The following is a 20,187-nucleotide window of genomic DNA, read 5'->3' on the forward strand; positions in this document are numbered from 1 at the left end:
CATTTTCTCAATCCCTTGCTTCCTTGTCTTCCTTCTCCATCCCTGGTCTTGCCCCCTAATCATTTAGAAGTGACTTTAGACCAAAAAGAGAAGAAAAACAATAATCTGGAGATGGAGATGTCCCTTTCAGGTCGACTTATGCATAAGGTAGTGAGGTCAGGGAGTGGTGTGAGTGAGTGTGGGGGGCTGTTGAATCCTGGTTCAGAGCTGATATGTTCTCCAGGGACCTTAATGACAAGGCAATAATCTAATTGGGGTTCCGCTGTCGTCATACATCAGCAGGGGAGTGGCTCACAGGGCAGGTTGCCACTGAAGTCAGAATAAAGGGGTGCAGCTTTTGTGGGAAGAGCCCCGCAGGTTGGTGGCAATCACTCCAAGTTGAGTTGTTCTGTCAGGGTGAGGTCCAGAGATCAGCTGGGCCAGCTCTCTGTTGTCAAAATATTTAAAGTTCCCAGGAGATGAGAAATGTGTTCTGAGTGACATCTTCCTGAGAGAAAGAAAGATTCCAGAATCCTGAAGCTCCTCTCAACATGGATTTAAGAAATCTTTCACATTTGGGTCCCAAATACCTGTATGTTAGCCTCTGGGACTTTGAGGCACGGACAGAGGATGAATTGAGCTTTAAGGCTGGGGACCTTTTTCATGTAATAGAGAAGAAGGAAGATTGGTGGAGAGCCACAAAGCTTGATGCAGCTGGAAGGAGCCTAGGAGAAGGCTATGTCCCTCACAATTACTTAGCTGAACAAGAGACAATGGAGACAGAACCGTAAGTAAGAGGCAACCAAGGGAAGGAGTCTGGGCTCGTCATCCCTTGGAACGTTACATTTGTTGCTTGTGGATGCCATTCTGGGAAGTAACTTCCCACGGGGCTCTTAGTTACTCCTTTAGCACTGGCAATGCGGCTTAGGATCATAAGATCATAGATGCAGTGCTTGAAAGGCCATTTTCTAGATGAGGAAACTGAATTTCAGGGAGGTCCAAGGTCACACAGGCAGCAAACATCAGAGGAAGGATTTGAACGCAGACTTAATTCTAGAGTTAGTGCTCAGTTCCTACAGCTACCAATCCCAGAGAAGAGGATTGGATCCCACTAAAAATCCTGGAACAACTTAAAGGAAAAGCCAGAAAAAACCTGAAAGTAGTTGTTGTAGTGACCTATGGGACCTTTCTTGGCATGTAGGGAGGAGGAGTTTTTGAGAGTGGTGGGTTACCCCAAGTGGAAAAGAGTTCAGGCATCCCAGTGGTAGTTTGCTGTTCTTGGTTACTTTTTGCCACCCCAAGGAATTACTTTGCATATTGCTGCACCACACTTGGCATTACCGTCAGTACCTCAAAGAACTGTGATTTCACTAGTCTGCGTGCTCCCTTCACTAGTATAGATTATGGCTCCTCCATACCTCAGCAGACATCATAAACATTGGTAATGACCAAACAAATTCATTGAAGTTATCACTATAGTATCATTACTAAGTTGTCTGCAGCCCAAGCCTCTTGGGCATAATTTGGAATGAAGGTTTTAAAAAAAAAAAGCTTGAATATCTTTTTCACAAGAGGCAATGTGGTATACTAGATGCTGGATCTGGAACTAGGAAGAGCTGGGTTCAAATCCTACCTCTGATATTTACTAACTGTAACCCTGGACAAATCACTTAACTTCTCTGAACCCAAGACAAGACTCGTTGTTAAAGTTCTAAATTTCACAGTGCAAAGTAGGGGAAGGTCTGATTCTTTTAGGGCTTTGTCAGTTGCTTATAGTTTTGTATTTGGGGCTGGAAAAAAATGGAGGTATTAGCTTTGGGAATTCCTTGTTCAGAGAAGAATAGGTGGGTCACTAGCCCCACTTGATTGTCATTTAGCCAGGCTTCCTGGGGAAGGATAAGATAGGATCAGTGGGTATTACTTTCTGAGTGGGTGAATACAAGCAGCTTGAGGTAGAGAGAAATCCTATATCGGCTTCTCAAAATTCAGAGAAAAAAGGACATTGCCGGGACTCACTTTCAAAACAACCACAAACTGGAATCTCAACCTAGTTAGTGGGGAGAGAGAAAGAGTGTTGCAACACCTTCCAGCTCTGTAGGGCGGAGGAGCAGGGTGGAGAAAGCTGTGTTGCCAAACACAGACAGCTGTGCTGGTGGGTGTCCACTTCCAGATTTTCCCCTCCTACATGGCTTCTTCAGAACTTCTGACAGGCCAGTGCACCACTGGCAGTAACAAACTGATGAAGGATGCTAGCCCAGCCACGCTGCTGCCCTCAAGTATACCCAAATTAATTAGCGAATGAGAAGCTGGCCACCTGAGTTTGGTTTGTGTAATTTCATGGTTCGCAATCATGGTTTGGAGATAAGACCTTGGAACAAAATAAGTTTCCTCCCCTCTTTCCCATTCTCCTCTACTGCAGCCTCCACTGGTGAGTATACCCAAAGAACACCAATGATCTGAGTTATGAGTCCTTTACAACCCTCTTGGCATCATTTGTTTTCGCTAACATTTGAGCCAGCTGAACATTTGTGAAAGAAACTCACTTTGACAGTTTGAGAACGAAGCTCGAAGAGATTCTGTCGAATACCTTCCACTATCAGGGAATAGATGTTATCAGTAGGAAGTCAGAAGTTTCCATGAAACTGGCCTGGAGATAAGAGCTGAACAGCTGTACAGGTAGTACCATCCAGAGTCCAAGGAGGTAGGACAAGCAATTAAAAGGCTGGTGGGATGAATGTGCTGACACTGTGAAACCAAGGCAATATACGTTCCCTAGATCATGGTCCAAAATCATACTTTGGGGTTATTCCTGAGACTTGACCACTGGTGATCTATCTAAGGGGCTAGGAGCTAAGAAAGCAACACTCCCATAACCAGAGAGGATACATGTTGGTGTTCTCATTTCCCTACCTCCAGGTCCCAAACCCCATGTATCATGGGAACTTTTATGACATGTTACTTCTCCTTACCGTTCCTCTCACTGATTCTGTGCTAAAGATCTTCTCCCCACATACGCAATTTTTGATAATTTGTTCCTATAGTTCTTCAATTACTTCCCCTTGGAGTTCAATCTATACCAGGAGTTATATGGTTCTTGGGTAATTATTTAATATGCCTCCAGTTTTCCTTCCTTCCTCATTCTGCCTTAACGAAGCCTTGCTGTTTCAGCTTATATAGAAGGGGGTGGGTAGAAATCACTCCATGTTCCTGGGGCCAACTCAGGCCAGGGGCAGAACTAGGTGACTAGTGGTGAACAGTAAACACTTAAACACTGGTTAAATTAAATTGAATTTATGTTACAACCTCTCTAGACAGTCATTCCTGCTGCCCCTGCTACACTGTAAGTCACTAGGGTTGCTCCTGGGCTATGGTTTTTATCGTTCTAAGTCATTCCATGACTGTGGCATAATAGATGAAAGATCAAAGAGCCTTCACTTGAAGGGAGCACAAATGACTTTTTTAGGGACTAGGGCATCCCTGAGAATTTGGCGTTAGGACCACGCTATTTTTCTTTACTTCTTGCAGATGGTTTTTTGGACAAATTTCTCGTTCAGAATCTCTCCATAGGCTCCTTGCAGAAGAGAATGAAACTGGCACCTTCCTCATCAGGATCAGTGAGAAGACAGGAGCAGATTATGTTCTCTCAGGTAAAACTCTCTTCCTTTTCTGATAGAACCAGCCACTGACTTACTGACTTCCCTCTGAAAGTCTGCAGAATTTTATTTGACCCTACTATTTATTTGTCTGTGGACCTGGGACATCCCCACTGCCACAATCGACCTCTCCTTCTACATCCTTACTTCCCCCCACCCCATTAATGGGACCTGTTTCCTTGATTATGCAGGATCCTTCTCCCTCCCACTAATGGTAAAAACTAGGATAAGTATGTTTCCCAGGACAAACTGTGCTACCTTAAATATGGTACCTTAAATATGGTGCAGAGACAGGTAATATGTTTTACTGGGAAGAATATTGGGCTTGGGCAATTTGGATCTTGGCTCTATGACTTCTTAGTTATGTGATTTTAAGCAAATTATTCCAATATTCTGAGTTCACTTTCTTTCTCTGTATCTCTTCCAGATCTAACTGTCTATGAGTCTCATATTGCAATGTAAGATTTGGAATCAGGGACCAAAGTTCAAATCCTGATTTTTCCATTTGATACATCTGTGAACTTGGACAAATCATCTCACCTCCTTTGGCCTCAATTTCCCCTTTTATAAAATGAGAGGGTTGGACTAAATTACTGAGGTTGTTGAGATAGAACTGGAGGAAGTCATGAAATCCTGTTGACTGGGTCTACTATACATGTTTTCTAGTTACTTTCAATTGGACCCTAACAACAGCAAGACAATCTTACTACTCCTCCCTAATTGTTTTCCTATGCCACTCATCACAGTAGCGGTGGTTGCAAACCTTTTCTTTTGTCCTTAAGCTTCCTCTCTACACCTACTCTTCTAAGGACCTCAACTCATACTTCACTAAAAAAAATTGAGCCCATTTGCTGAGATCTCCTTCTCTCTCCCCTCTTGATCTCATCTCTCTAATAGCATCCCCCACTATCTCTTCTTTATTCCAGAATGAGATGATGAGGTAACTCTTTTGTTTACCATCCTTGATCTCTTCCCCTCCCATCTTATCCAGCAAATTACCCCCACCATCATCCCCACTCTCCATTCTAATATCTCTGCCTATTTACTGGCTCCTTCTTCACTGCTAACAAACTTTCCCAAGTCTCTCCTATCCTTTAAAAACCCTCATTAGATAATGCCATGTTTGCTAGATATCATCCTACATCTCTTCTATCTCAGCTAAACTCCTTGAAAAAATCATCTACAATAGGTGTTTTTCCACTTCCTTTCCTCTCAATCCCTTCTAAGCTTTTTGTAATCTGGCATTCATTTTCATTATTCAAATGAAACTCCTCTGTTAAAGGTACCAATTGCAAATCTTACCCTGGTCCTTCTTAGCCTTTCTGCAGCATTTGATACATCTTCTCCTGCATACTGTCTCATCTCTAGACTTTCATGACATTGTTCTTTCCTGGCTCCCATCCTATCTGCCCAATTGCTCATTTTCAGTCTCTTCTGTTGTATCTTCATCCTTGTCATACCAACTAAAGGTAGGTATCCCCCAAGGCTCTGCCCTGGGTCCTGCTCTCTTTTTTCTTCTATACTCCCTCATTTAGTGATCTCATCATCTTCCATGGGTTCAATTATCATCTCTATGCAGATGATTATATATATCCGGCCCTAGGCTCTCTCCTGAGCTCCAGTCCTATATCAACTATATTAACTATGAAATACCTTATAGGTATCTCAAACTTAAGTCTAAAACATAACTCATTTTCTTTCCCCCCTTCTGAGCTTCCCTTTTACTGTTAATGGAGACCATGTTTCTCTCAGTCATCCAGACTTTCAACCTACGTGTCATCCTCAACTCCTCACTTTCTCTCACCGCTGCCCTGCCCTCACACCCATCAAAAAATCTGTTGTTCAGGCCCTTGGACTCTTATAATAGCCTTAAACTTGTTTTCTCTTCCTCAAATATCTCCCCACACCAATCCAGCTTTTACTCAGGTGGCAAAGTGGTTTTCCTAAAATTAGGGTCTGACCACATCAGCTTTCTGGTGCTCTATTACCTTTATTTTATTTGGATGGGGGAGGTGAGGCAATCAGGGTTAAGTGACTTGCCCAAGGTCTCACAGCTAGTGTGTCAAGTGTCTGACACTGGATTTGAACTTAGGTCCTCCTGACTCTGGGACTGGTACCACCTAGCTGCCCTCTCTATCACTTTTAGAACCAAGTATAAAGTCATAACTGTTTGGGATTTGAAGCTCTTTACCACCTGACCTTTCCAGTCTTTTTACATCCTATCCTTCTTTATCCACTCTACTTATCTAGCCATGTTTGCCACCTTGCTGTTTCTTGAACTTGATACTACATCTCCAAACTCCAAACCTTTGCAATAGCTGTTTCTCATGCATAAAATGTTCTTCCCAGCCTCTGTCCTGACTCTTAGAATCCCTTACTACCTTTAAGACTCAGACCAAGTACTACTTCCTTCAGGAGGCTTTTTCTGGTCTTCCCAGCTGCTAGTGTCCTGCTCTCTAAGGTTACTATCTACTCTATTTATTTTGCATATTCTAATTTTTACATATTATCCCCCTCCATTAGAACATAAGATTTTTGAGCATAGGGACTATTTTTGTTCTTTCTTTGTATCTCCAGCATTGAACACAGTACCAGGCACGTAGGAAATATCTACTGTTTGCTTGACTAATGACCTCTAAGGTCCCTACCAGAACTCAATTTGTGATCCTTTGAATCTATGCTCATTTTAGGCTTCTGTGAATTAAAACAAAAACTGCTTGGGATCAGTTGAAAAGTAAGGTATATGCTGTCATTTTAGCCTAGGTGTTTTACTTGATTAAATATGTTGGGTATTCCTTAAACCCTAAGAAAGTCAGCTAGGTGGCACAGTGGATAGATTGCTGGGCCTGGAGTCCAGGAGGGTTGTCTTCTTGAGTTCAAATCCAGCCTCAGACACTTACTAGCAGTGTGATGCTGGTCAAGCCATTTAATTCTGTTTGCCTCAGTTTCTTCATCTGCAAAATGAGTGAGAGAAGGAAATGGCAAACCACTCCAGTATCTTTGCCTAGAAAACACCAAATGGAGTAACAGAGTCAGACATGACTGAAAATGACTCAACAATAACAAAATTCCAGGGAATTTAACTCATGGTTAACTCAAATTCAAAATGAAATTAATACAGAGAATTATAGGAAGTCCATAAGTTGTGCTCAAAGGAAGCTGGGGAATCTAGGAGGAAGGACATTTCAGGCATGAGAAACTATTTGTCGTGGAGTCAAAAAGGCAGGAGATAGAATGTCATGTGCAAGGGACCATTAGCAGGCCAGATTGAAAGGAATAGAGAGGAAATGAAAGACAATAATGAGAAGTAAGACCGGAAAGGAAAGTAGAAGTCAAATTGTACCGAGCTGACTATTTTGTATTTTATCAGAGACAATAGGAAGCCAGTGGAAGCAATAATTTTTTTAGTAAGGGGTGACAGTCAGATCTGTGTTTTAGGAATATGTATTTGGCAGAGAGGTGGGGGATGGAATTTTCCCTAAGACATTGGCCCTGTCCTCCTAGTGCTCACAATCGCTTTGCCTCAGCACACTGATGAAGAAGATACAAACCAAAATATATTTGCAATCTGAAAATGAGGAGGGGAGGCTAAGTTAATTTTCCAATTCATACAGAACCTAGGAGAGAGGTTCCAGCTTCTTGACATTTTACTAGAGACCTTGTTGCCTCTTTCACATTTCTGGACTCAGAAGTTGAAAGACCCTTCCCTTTATGGATACAAATGCACTCCCTCTGAAGAACATACAGCCCCTAGGGGCACTGGTTTGAATCTGTGCTTGTCTGTCAGTCCTGGATTTGGGGAACTCTCCAATTTTTAAGAATGACTGTCATGTGTATGTACCTTCTTTTTCTCCTTTTCTGTCTCTTGGATTTCAAAGTTCGGGACAACCAAATAGTGAGACACTACAAGATCTGGAGGAATGCTGAGGGAAGATACTACATGAATACGGCTGTGTCCTTCACTGATCTTGCTGGCTTAGTGCAGTATCACAAAAGTAAGACTCTGTCCCATGGCCTGAGGCTCACCACACCCTGCTGGAAGGTAAATTGAGGTCTGGATCAAGATGTGTTCCAAGTCTTGACTGGGAGGACCACTCTCCTCCTCCGGCTCTGGCTATGAGTAGCCAGAATGGGCCCTTTGCAGGGACTTTGAGAACTTTTGTGGTTAACTGTTTGCCTCCAGGCTTAGCCATTGTGTCATAGTTCCCCAGTCAGTCCATCTAGATTTGCAAACCGAGATATCCTTTCCAACACCAACTCCTCCCCCATTCCCACCTGATTCTTATACTGTTTTATGTCTGGTATTGGTGAATTTTTTGTTTGGTTTGTGTTGTAAGTCCCACCTACTGTAACCATGCAAGATCTCTTCTCAATAAAATTTGTCAGAATCTAGAATCAGCTGGTCTTTTAGGCTCTTGGAAAGGGGATGTGGGAATTGTGTTGGGAAGGGTATGGGGACCTACATGGTACAAGACTGTCTTGGAGCAAGGGAAGAATTGGGGCAGGTACAGTGGGACAACTCCCAGAAGCTTGGCTTTCATCCCTCATTTAGCCTGGGAACTCTCTAATTTTAGGACTCTGGTGGGATCAATAGACTAGGGCTTAGTATGGAAGGAACATAGGCATGGGTGGAAGAATTACCATGTTGATTTATTTAGAATTTGACTCTCAAACTCAGGAAGAATCTCCCTTTGTACACAAGCTGCTTTTCAATACTAGTGGTGAGTAATGGAGAGTGAGGGCTCCCTGCTTCTGAGCTTTGCTTAAGAAACCCATTTAATGAAGGGTCTAGCACTTAGTAGGTGCTTTATAAATGCTAGTTATTATTTTTATTCCATTACTAGAGATAGACCTTTCAGGAATGTCTGGGGAGAAAGGTCCAAAGCTAGGAGTAAGTTAGGAGTCTCTAGTGCAAGCTTGTTCTTTCATTTTTCTAGGGGGCACCTTAATTTAGAAGTTTATGTAAGTAAACACCAATTCTATGCAACAAACATTTTTAAATGTCTGTGAAGTACAAGGCAGTTTGCCTGGTGCTGACGAAACAATGACAAAAGCAGGACTCTCCTTACTCTCAAAGAGCTTACCTTCTGTGGAGGAAGGATGGATACTTTCTACCACATACAGTTGCTGAGTCACTTTTCGGTCTCATCCAACTCTTTGTGACCCCACTTGAAGTTTTCTTGGCAAAAATACTGGAGTGGTTTGCCATTTCCTGCTCTAACTCTTGCAGATGAGGAAACTGAGGCAGACAAGATTAAGTGACTTGCCCAGGATCACACAGCTAGTGTCTGAGGCCAGATTTGAATTCAGGGAGATGAGTCTTCCTCCCTCCTGGCCAAACGTTCTATGTACTGCACCACCTAGCTGCCCACAGCAGGTAGACAGATAAGTAAATCCAAAGGAATTTCAAAAGGGATGAGGGTGGTGGGGAGAGAATATTAGCAGCTTTGGAGGTGAGGTTGATCAGAAAGGTCTTGAGTAAGAGATAACCTACATTTTGAAGGAAGTTAGGGCTCCTGAGAGGCAAAAATGAGGATTCCAGACAGGATGCTATTTGAGAAAAAGACACAGAGGTCAGAGAATGAATGTCATATGCAGACCAATAGGCTGGGTTGAACAGAATGGAGGAAGTACAAAGGGGAGTTATATGAAGTAAAACTGACAAGGTGAGTCAGAGAGTAAAGAGCTTTAAATGCAAAGCTAATGATTTCATATTTTTATCTTACAGGCAATAGAGAGCCTTTGAATATTTATGAGCAAAGGTGTGACTTGGAATAATCACTTTGGCAACAGTATGGAGTTGAGCAGGGAAAGACTAGAAGCAGTGAAACCAATTAAGAAGCAACTGCAATAAATAATCCATTGCAGAGGTGATGAGGATTTGAACTGGGATGGTGGCTGTGTGAATGGAGAGAAGGGAACAGATGAAAGATTATAGATAGATAGATGGGATCCTAGAAACTGAGAGAGTTCCCTAAGAAAATTTCAATGACTTGGTCAGGATCATGTTGCTCATATGAATGGAAGTCTTTCTGCCTTCAAGTCCAGCACTCTGTCCCATATACTACATGTCCAAAGATGGTGTGGAGGTAGAACTGACAAATTAGAAACTGATCGGATATGTGGGGTAAGGGGAGAGAAAAGGTTAAGGATAACTCTAAAGTTTTCAAACTGTGTAGGTGGAAGGTTGCAGGTTCACTCACTAGAAATAGGAAGGATTAGAGGAAAGAGGGGTTCAGCTAGAAATATAAGAAGTTCTTTTTTGGCCACCTTGCCTATGGGAAATCCAGGTGGAGAGATCTAGCAGATAAGTGGTATTTCAGGACTAGAGTTCAGCAAAGAGAATAAGACTCTTTATATTGATTTAGGAATCATCAGCACTGAGGAAATCAAGCCCATGGGAACTGATCACTAAGGGATAAACCATAGAGAGAATAAAAATATCCATTATTACGTGCCTATTATATGTGGTCCTCTATAGGCTTGACCTTCTCACTTGCCAATGGAATGATATGACTTCTGGGAGGCTATGATAGTATAGATGTTCAGAATCTGTTCCAAAGTCAGGACAAACTGTCATAAAAAATTTAGGCCATGTGATAATAATTAGGTAGTCCTCAAAGCAAAAAGTTCTGCCCAGATGAGAAAACGAATGCGGCCCCTGAGAATTGACATGGAAGCTGTCTCCTTTGTCACCTTCAGGAAGGGTGAACACATGGGAGGGCTCAGTCAAGATTTATTGAATGGGCTTGTTCCATGGTATAGTGTCAGAAATGTTGAATTGAATTCTAGGCCTGACTCTACTACTTGCCACCCGTACGACTTTGAGCAAGTCATCTGTCTTCTCTGGGTTTTGATTTTTTTAACTCTAAAATGGGGGTATGAAGTGACCTAGATGATCTCTAAGGGATTTTCCAGCTTTACATTATGATTTCTTGGTTTCAGAGGAGTCCAAGGATGAATCTATCCATCCTGCTCAGCCAGCTTTAGAATAAATTCTTAATCATGCTCTCCTCCCTCGGGTGTAACCAGCCTCCAACCTGTTCCTATGTTTCTATAGCATGAGTCAAAACCATTGCCTCACTGGGATGACTGGGAAAGACCCAGGGAGGAGTTTAGCCTGACCAGGAAGCTGGGCTCAGGATACTTCGGGGAAGTCTTTGAAGGATACTGGAAAGGGAAAGTCAAAGTGGCCATTAAGGTCATTGCCAAGGGTAAGTACCATTTTTCTTGGCTGGATGGGTAGTCACAATTTAACCTTGGGTTCTATTTCATCTACAATTACATATAGATAGAACTCAGGTATGGCATTGCTCTCCACACTCATGTTCTCACCATTCCTCCAACTTCTTTCTCCAAGTCAGGGAACTTCCAGGGAACCTTAAAGAAAAAGACCTCTACTTGCAACTTTGACTTATCTCTTCTAAGAGTTCATCCCTTTGATCATTTTGCTCTCATTTTCAATATCTCCTTATCTATTGGCTCCTTTCTTGCTGCCTACTAAAACCCAGATCTTCCTCAGAGGCATCTAGTGGCCCAGGGGATATGGCCCTGGTACTAGAATCAGGATGACCTGAGCTCAGATCTGATCTCAGACACTTACTAGCTGTCTGATGAGTAAGTCACTTAATCTCTGTCTGCCCCAATTTCAACTGTAAAATGGGAATAATAAAAGCATTTACCTCCCAGGGTTGTTGTGGGGATCAGATGAGATAATATTTATAAAAATTATTTAGCACAGTTCTGGGCACATAGAAGTTGCTGAATGAATGTTTGCTTCCTTCCTTAAAAACTTTTAATTTGACTTTATCCTTCTCTCAAAAACTGTCATCCCATATCTTACCTCCTTTTGATAACCAAGCTCCTAGGAAAAGTCCTCTCTACTGCCTCCACTTCTTTTCTTCCTACTCCACAATCTGTTGTAATCTGGCTTCTGACCCAGCCAGGTGATTGAAACTTTTTACTCAAGGTTACCATCAATCTCTTAATTATATATGTATTCCTGAGCCTCTTCTGCACCTGAAGTTTCTGTGTTATCCATATCTAATCAGAGGCAGAAGAGTTCTATTTCCTTCAGTCACCTCTCTTCTTGTTGGTGGTCTAAAGAGATCTCACTCCCCACCCCTCAGTCAGGGACAGGAGGCCGTTCTCTCCTTCTTCAGCCTAGTCCACATCTATTCAGATCTTGTTAGCGAAGGAGAACCTTTCTCTTTCCCTGACACCTCACTCAGCCTCATAGCTTTTGTTTGTAAAACCTGTACCTTTTATAAGTGATTTTGTATTTACTTATGAATGAATGATTGAAAAACCATTTAAATGCCTATGATTTTCCAGGTATTGTGCTAGGGGCTGGCGACACAAATAGAAAAGTTAATTCATTCTTTTCCTCAAGGTATTTATATTCTAATAGAGTCAGACAACCTATATACGAGTATGTTGGTGAGGGAGTCACAGACATGGTGAGCAGAGCCACAGGGCTGTAGATTGTCAGGACCTTTCCAGAAACTGTGGTAGTATTGATCTGATTGCTGTTCCCAGGCCAAGAGATGGAAAGCTGGGTCAGTTTAAACACATGAAAGCAGGACAGATAAAGGACGTGAAATACATCAGGATGTAGGATGAGTTAGGTGAGATGGCACTCATCAATCAGCACAGCTGAGCCACAGTGGAGTTTCAAAACGGATCCACTCCCCCAAGGAGGGGAAGTTATTTATCTATTTATATCGTTTCCCAATGTAAGAACATGAGACTGTTTCTCATTTCTTTTTTTGTATCCCTAGCATTTAATACAGTGCCTGGTATATAAGAGGTGCCTAATAAGTGCTTGGTTGACTGATGAAGGTGTTGGAGTAAAACTCTGTTTCCTTTTAGCTCTAAATCTTATGACTCACTTCTTTCATGGGACCCAGTACAATATCCACCTTGATTCAGGACTGCTTTTAAGAGGCTGACCCAGAAAGAATCTTCTCCCTTTTCCCTGTGTAGTGCATTTATTCAGGAACTTTAAATCAATTCACTTTCTATTCCCACAGATGACCTGATGCACCAGAACACCTTCTACTCAGAGATTGAGGCCATGAAGAAGCTACGCCACAAACACATCCTCTCTCTGTATGCTATTTGTTCCACTGGGGACCCTGTCTACATCATCACTGAACTGATGCCCAGAGGAAACCTTCTGGAGCTCCTTCGAGGTAGGAACAGAAGGAGGCAGTCAATGGACCAGGGTTTGGCCTACAAAAACTCTAGTGCTTCAAGAACAGCTCCTGATGCAATACACAGAGGTGGCCCATGAGAATGACCTTTGCTTTTGATTCAGGAGTAATGACCTCTTGTCTCCCCAACTGCTGTTTCCCTAATAGCAGTGTGCTCAGAGAACTTTAACCTGATCTAAAGAGGCAGAGAGTGTGGCGAATGGTGAACTCAGACTTGGGGTTAAGTCCTGACTCTGCCACTGGGCCTGAGCAAGTCAACTCCCCACTCTGGGACTCAGTTCCTTATCTATCAAATGAGATGGTAGAAAATGACTGGATAATTTTAAGATACCTTCTAACTCTGACATTCTTTGATCTTGGCTCTTCTATATGCTACATGAGTGACCTTGGACAAGTTCCTTTACTCCCCTGAGTTTCAATTTTATCTGTAAAATGAGGAAGTTGGACCAAATAAACACTAAATTCCAAAGCCTATGATCCTAAGATCCCATGTTCTTGTGATTCCATGAAGAGCAAAGTAAATGTTCTCCTTGTAGATATTCTATAATGCATGACAAAGCGTAAGAGAATATAAGTTTGAATTAGCCAGAATTTATCCATTTTTTAAGTTCTCTCCAGTGATATAGATGATGAATATTTCACTCCAACCTTCTCCTGCTCTACTGTATTTTGTCCCATTCCCATCATTGTAATTTTCCTTTTGGATTGACCTGGTTGAACAGCTATGGTAAAGAGCATTGGAGACCTTATTCTTTGTCTCTCACAGACCCTGAAGGGGTAAAATTGCCCACCACGGAGCTTGTGGACATAGCATCTCAAATATCAGAGGGCATGTGCTACCTTGAGTCACAGAATTGTGTTCACCGAGACCTGGCTGCTAGGAACATCCTTGTGGGAGAAAATAACATCTGCAAAGTGGGAGACTTTGGGCTGGCCCGACTTATCAAGGTAAACTTCAGATTCCAAAGCCTTCAACTCAAACTTCAGCTCACAGCAGTATACATGAAAATCTTACCTCAGAGGACTCCTTCCTCTATTGCTAATTTGGGGTTTTCAGGGTCAGATTGTGTTCTTCACAGCCACGGTGTTGTTTGTTACAACATGAACGCTACCTCTGTACTTGGACACCAGTAGTATAAGGAAGCAGGCTTACTAGAGAGAGAAAGAGTTAAGATTCAGTTCCCTTGTTTTATGATTGGGGAAATGACTATAGTTCTTCAAGGCAATGTAGTACAATGGAAAGCATGCTGTATTTCAAGTCAGAGAAACTTGGTTCAAAACTCAGTCCTGCCACTTTGCTACCTGTGTGACCTTAAGCAAGTCATTTATGAGTCCCAATTTCCTCATTTGTAAAATGAGAATGTTAAACTAGCTGACCTCTGAGGTCTAAATCTATGATCTTATGATTCCCAACTGATGGATAGCTGTCCTTAATGCTGGCCAGCTGGGTCAGGGAGCCTGGCCATAGTCTTTGGAGAACAACTCCATCTTTTTGTCTTCCTCTCTTCCTTCTTCCTTACGGATACTCTGCTTCAACCAAACTGAATTACCTCATTGTCTCCCAAATATGACATAGCCTTTCCTACTTCCAGGATCTGGCTTCCATTGTATACTCCAAATGGAATGTCCTTCTTCCTACACTTAGCCTGTTCTGAATTCTTGTTGTTGTTCAGTCATTCCAGTCATGTCCAACTCTTTGTGAGGCCATTTGAGTTTTTCTTGGCAAAGATACTGGAGTAGTTTGCCATTTCCTTCTCTAGTTCATTTTACAGATGAGGATACTGAGGCAAATAGTGACTTCCCAGGGTCACATAGCTAGTAAGTGTCTGAGGTCAGATTTAAACTCATAAAGATGAGTTTTCCTGACTCTAGGCCTGGCAGTCTCTTCATTGTGCCACCTAGATGCCCATTCAAAATTCTACCCAATCTTAAAAGACTGGTTCACATTTTTCCTCTTCTGTAAAGTTTTTCTTGACTTCTCCAACACAGAGTGATCTCTCCCTCCACTGACTTCTTACAGTATTTTGTTATCTGTTCTAGGCTTCTGACACATATAACTGACTGCCTAGTTATCTCCTCTGTGACCTCCACATTTTGTCTGCTCAGCTAGATAGTAAAGTCCTCAAGGGCAAGAATTATCCTTCTTTCAAATTGTCATACTTGGTACAATGCACCTCAGTGAACTGATTCAATTTCATAAGTTTTTATGAAGCATCTACTCTAAATTGTTCACTGTTCCAGAGAAGATCAAGGAATTTCAGGTTAGTAGAGGAGTATGACACATACAGAAATAATTCTAATACAAAATGACACAGGTTAAATGCATTAGACAAATAGGAATAAAGCACTACGTGAAGTCAGAGAGGAAAGGTCATTCCTAACTATTGTGGAAGACTTCTTTTTTTTTTTAATTAAATTATTTTATTTGTTTCCAGTGTTCTACAATCATTTCCATATATTTTAGATTTTTTCCCTTCCCTCCCCCTCCTTCCTCCTTCCTCCTTCCCACCCCACTCCCTCCCTGAGATGGCATAAAATTTTATGTAGGTTCTACACATACATTCCTATTAAATACATTTTCACCTTAGTCATGTTGCATAGAGGAATTAAAATGAATGAGAGAAATCATAAAACAAAACAAAACATAATACAAAAGAAAATGGTCTGCTTCATTCTGTGATCAAATTCCATAGTTCCTTCTCTGGATGTGAAGACTTCTTTAAGTTGGTGCCTTTTGAGCTGGTCCTTAAAAGACCTAGGAAGAAAAATAAATTCCTATCCCTGAACATGCACTTGGACAGACTTCACGAGATGGTAGAGGATAGAAGGGCCTGGCATGATATGGTCCATGGGGTTACAAAGTATTGGACATAACTCAGTGACTGAACAACAACAAAGCAATTTATTAGGTTACTTCTGGGGTCAGGGGATTGATAGGGAAAATGTTTAGGCAAGGAATTAGAGAAGAGGAAACACCTCATGAATAGGAGGTGGTAAGGCATTCAGTTTAACTGGAACAAAATGTTCCTGGAAAGGAGTAACATGTGATAAGTCTGGAAAAGTGGTGTGGCACCACCACCTGTGGTAATAATGGAAGACCTTGAATGCCAGGCAAAAGTGTTTGAATTTTACCCTTGTTAGGTAATAAAGAGCCATAGAAGATATTTGAGGAGAGAAGTGACATGACCAGATCTGTACATAGGAAGACTAGCTGGCCCCATTCAAGTATCAGTGTAGAACCAGTGTCTGGGAAGCCCTGGGAATCCTCATTACACCAAGGGATGTTGGAAACAGCATTGCCTTACATCGGTACTATTTTTAAGTTTGTGAAAAATTTCACAAAATTTGTGTTATTTGATTGTCACAAGAATCCTGTCAAGTAGGTAGACCAAGCATTAATATCACCTCAATTTTACAGATGACTACATTGAGATGCACAGTGGCTGAGGAATTGGGAGGATGGGATGGCTTCTAGTCTCTTCCTGCCACACGGGGAGGTTTCTCGACTTTATCCAAGTATCCATTCATGAACAGTTATTAAGTACCTACTATATGCAAAGTACTGAGGACACAGATAGGTAGGACAAAGGCCTTCCTCTTAAGCAGTGTATAACTTAATAATTTGTAAGCTTCTGTATTTTAGTCCCCAGCCCTATTACATACCCTGCTCCCCTTCTCTACTTTCCAAACATTGGTAATCTCTTTTTGCTTTTAATGCTATAATACTGCAAGATTTGGCTTTTCACAAATATCAGAAAGAATGGTCCCTTATAAACAGTGGCATAAGAGGTCAGCCCTCCAGTCTCTGTGAATTAGAACAGCAGTTCTAAACAACTGGAAAACAGAGATGTGGGTCCCATAGCATGTCTGCCAAATAACATTCTTCAGGGGAAATTCCATTTCAACTGCTGTAAACAGTTCAACAGCCTTGATGGTACTGAAATTCATGTAGAGTTTCTGAGAGTTTGATACCTGCCCTGAGACAGACACATCCTGGGCCAGCGAGGTGGTACAGAGGAAAGAATACCTTGCCTGGAGTCAGGAAGACCTGAATTCAATTCTGACCTCAGATGTTTACTAACTTCGTGATTCTGTGCAAGTGACTTAGCCTCTGTTTGTCTCAGTTTCCGCATCTGTCAAATAGGGATAATAGTAGCATCTACCTCCCACTCCCAGGGTTGTTGTGAGGATCAAATGAGATAATTTTTGCAAAGTACTTAGGACAGTGCTTGGCACATAGTATGGTGGTATATAAATGTTAGCTATTGTTATTATCCTCCCTGGCTAACAAAACTTTTGTGTTTACAGGATGATATCTACCTTTCCTATGCACACAACATCCCCTACAAATGGACGGCACCAGAAGCTCTCTCCTATGGGCATTATTCAATCAAATCTGATGTCTGGTCCTTTGGAATTCTCCTCTATGAAATCTTCAGTGGTGGACAGATACCTTACCCAGGTAGAGCGTTCTCTGAACTATAAACAGAAAGGGAAAAGGAATGAAGATAGATGATGGTAGGTAAGGTAGTTCTACATTGCAGATGTCAGTCATATGAGCGCTTATGGCAGGAAGTCCCATAACCTCTGACATAGACATGCCCAAGATAACAGGGGAGAGCTCAGAAAGTATTGTCAAGGATATAATTCTTGTGATGCAAACTCGTTGCTTTCTGGCCCTTGGTGTACTTTCTGCCAAATACTTTAGTTAGCTTAAAACCTAGCCTCACACACACCTGGTTTCCTTGTTCTCTTTTCTGTCAGCAAACTCAGTCTAAACACATGGTATAAAGGCCAGCTCAGGAACAATAGCTCAGGGGTCTGGGCTCTGCTGGCTTTAACATGCTAACTTGAGGCACTTTCAGAATGGAAACTGGTGATTTTGCTGGGGCTACTGGCAGCAAATGGTGCCTTCCTGCCCCACAGATCAACTTTCCACAAATCGCCAGCAGACAAAAACGAGTTCTGGGCTCTGATACCCTTAAGGTTATAAGCCAAAGGCAGAGGGAAAATTTTTTTGCCCTATGAGCCAAAGATCTGGTAGACTTAGTGCCTGGTCACCTCAGATGCCAGAGGACAAATGGAGTCTAACGTATAGTATGTTATTTTTTGGTCTTTCTTAGCTATGAAGATAAAAAACCTCTTGTTTTTCATTTTGCCTCAAAACTTAAGGGGGATCAAAACACTACTTGTGCCTTATCCTTCCTAGTGCGAATGTCAGACAATCTTAAAGTTTCCTAAATCCTAAAGTTTCCATTCCTCCACAATGCTGTGGAGTAGTAGAGTGTCTGACATAGTATTAGGGGAAACCTGGTTTTAAGTCCCACCTCTGACCCATGGGGCATTTATTTAACCTCCCTTGGACTTAATCTCAGGTATAAAATGTAGATGATTTTTTATAGAGTGTTATAAAAAAACAGGAAATTACTATTCATCATGCCCAGAAATTCTTTAGTCTCTATATCCGTGGCCCTTACCCTTTTGTTTTCCTTTTCTTCTTTAGGGATGTCCAATAATGAGACTCACATGAAAGTCCTGGGCGGCTTTCGGATGCTCCGCCCCACAAAATGCCCACCATCCATCTATGACCTCATGTGTAAATGCTGGAATCTGACTCCAGGAGAAAGACCCTGCTTCAAAAGCCTCAAAGAAAAACTCATTAGCTTCACCAATTACGAAAACCCACTCTGAGACGGGGGCCTGCCTGAAAGATATGCATAAGGATAATTCCTTACTTACTATCAAACTCCTCTACCTGGTACCCTATGAGCAAGCTCAGTGGTCTCCCTTCCCCCAGGATCATGAACCTTGGGCATGTAAAAGATCCATGGAGACTGTGTCTGAAGGCAATGTGGCCTAGTGCAGTGTTGTTGGACCTTGAGGTAGAAAGCCTGGATTTGAGTCTGGGCTCCAACATTCCTGGATACTTGCACAGACTTCCAAAAATGACTCCATTTCTCTGGACCTCTATTGTTCTCTGAATAATGATACTCATGCTACCTCTCTCACAGGGCTGTTGTGAGGAAATCATTTTTTAAACGTTAAAACTATCAAAATGTCAGCTGCTACGGTCAGTGCTGCTCCTTGCTTCGGTTGAGGCTGTGTGGTGTGTACAAAACAGAAGGTCACTTGAAATATGTGAATGTACTGAGGTCAGAGCATAGCTGACCTTCAAAAATACTCAGAAGGCAAAGTGGTTGGTTTGTTTCTATTTCATTTACTAAAACTTTGCTGTTATAAAATGAATAAATTTCATTTACAATGAAAGATTAAGAACTTCTGGACTGTCATAGGCTCTAAGCTACAGGGGATACCTATGAGAAACTCAAAAATGGAAGTTCAAGTTTGCTGAGGCTTTCCAAGTGCCCTTGGGTAAGCCTCATTTAGAGGGCATGTAGTGCAGTGAAAAATGCGTCAGATTGGCACCAGAGGACCTGTAGTCTTGAGCAAGTCACCTAAATTTTTCAGACTTTGATTTCTTCATGTGTAAAAGAAAAGGGTTAGACGTGATGTTTCTCGGGTCCCGTCTTGCCCTAATCTGAGCTGTAACTGTGCCATACAATTGCTCATTGTTTGAAAGGGAAAAACTCTGGCCCTGGGGTGGGAATCTTAGGATAAAATCATAAAGCTGTGCAGTGGGGAAAGGAAAAGGGGTTTTTAAATTTTTGATCATGAGGAGTTACTAACTTCTAAATTGTAATTCAGGCTGTATCCAATTCAAACCTGGGCAGGACTACAGCCTGAGTCTACAGCTGGTATTTAATGGAAATTTCAGCAACCCTCCTTCTATTTTCAGATCCTGTTTTCAACCCTGACTTCTTACTTGTTCTCTCTGTGAACTGTAAGGCTTGTTATCATATGGTCTGTAAACAATGTTCATAAGTTAATAATGTGTATGGGGGGTGGGGTGGGGAGAGAGTGAAACTGTTGGAAGAATGAGGAAAAGCGACCTGTATTTGGAGTCAGAGAATCTGAGTTCAAATTCTGTCTGTTTCACTTTTTTGTCACCTAATTTGTTACAGCCTCAATTTTCTCATCTGTAAAATGAGGAGGCTGGACTGACTTCTGTTAGCTCTTCTTAAACTGTGGGCTACAGTAAAAGGTTTCTGAAAGTGCAAGGCCCAAATATTAATTCAAAATCAAACGCATAATGAAACCGAAGTGTCTCCGGCAGCGCTTAACCATATAACCTTGGTTCTGAACACAAAGCTTGTGCACTTTGCCCTGTACATGCCCTCAGGCCACACTGCTGAAACTTTAAAGTTTAAGAAGCCCTGCCTAGGTTACCTTACAGTTATAAGTCTGTTGTCTAATGATCCTTTGATACCCACTAAAGCTTC

At 41.9% G+C, this 20,187-nt stretch overlaps 1 protein-coding gene across 1 annotated transcript; it reads left to right on the forward strand.

Moving 5' to 3' along the window:
* Positions 1-323: 323 nt before the first annotated feature.
* PTK6 (protein tyrosine kinase 6) lies at positions 324-19,114 on the forward strand. Its single transcript, XM_072633303.1, has 8 exons — positions 324-766; positions 3,505-3,626; positions 7,511-7,674; positions 10,693-10,846; positions 12,665-12,826; positions 13,614-13,795; positions 17,156-17,309; positions 18,351-19,114. Exons 1-8 carry the CDS (start codon positions 531-533, stop codon positions 18,536-18,538), a joined length of 1,362 nt encoding a protein of 453 aa, XP_072489404.1. The 5' UTR covers positions 324-530; the 3' UTR covers positions 18,539-19,114.
* Positions 19,115-20,187: the final 1,073 nt, after the last annotated feature.

Source organism: Notamacropus eugenii, chromosome 1 (genome assembly GCF_028372415.1).
Source record: "Notamacropus eugenii isolate mMacEug1 chromosome 1, mMacEug1.pri_v2, whole genome shotgun sequence".
In the NCBI taxonomy this organism is placed as follows: Eukaryota; Metazoa; Chordata; class Mammalia; order Diprotodontia; family Macropodidae; genus Notamacropus; species Notamacropus eugenii.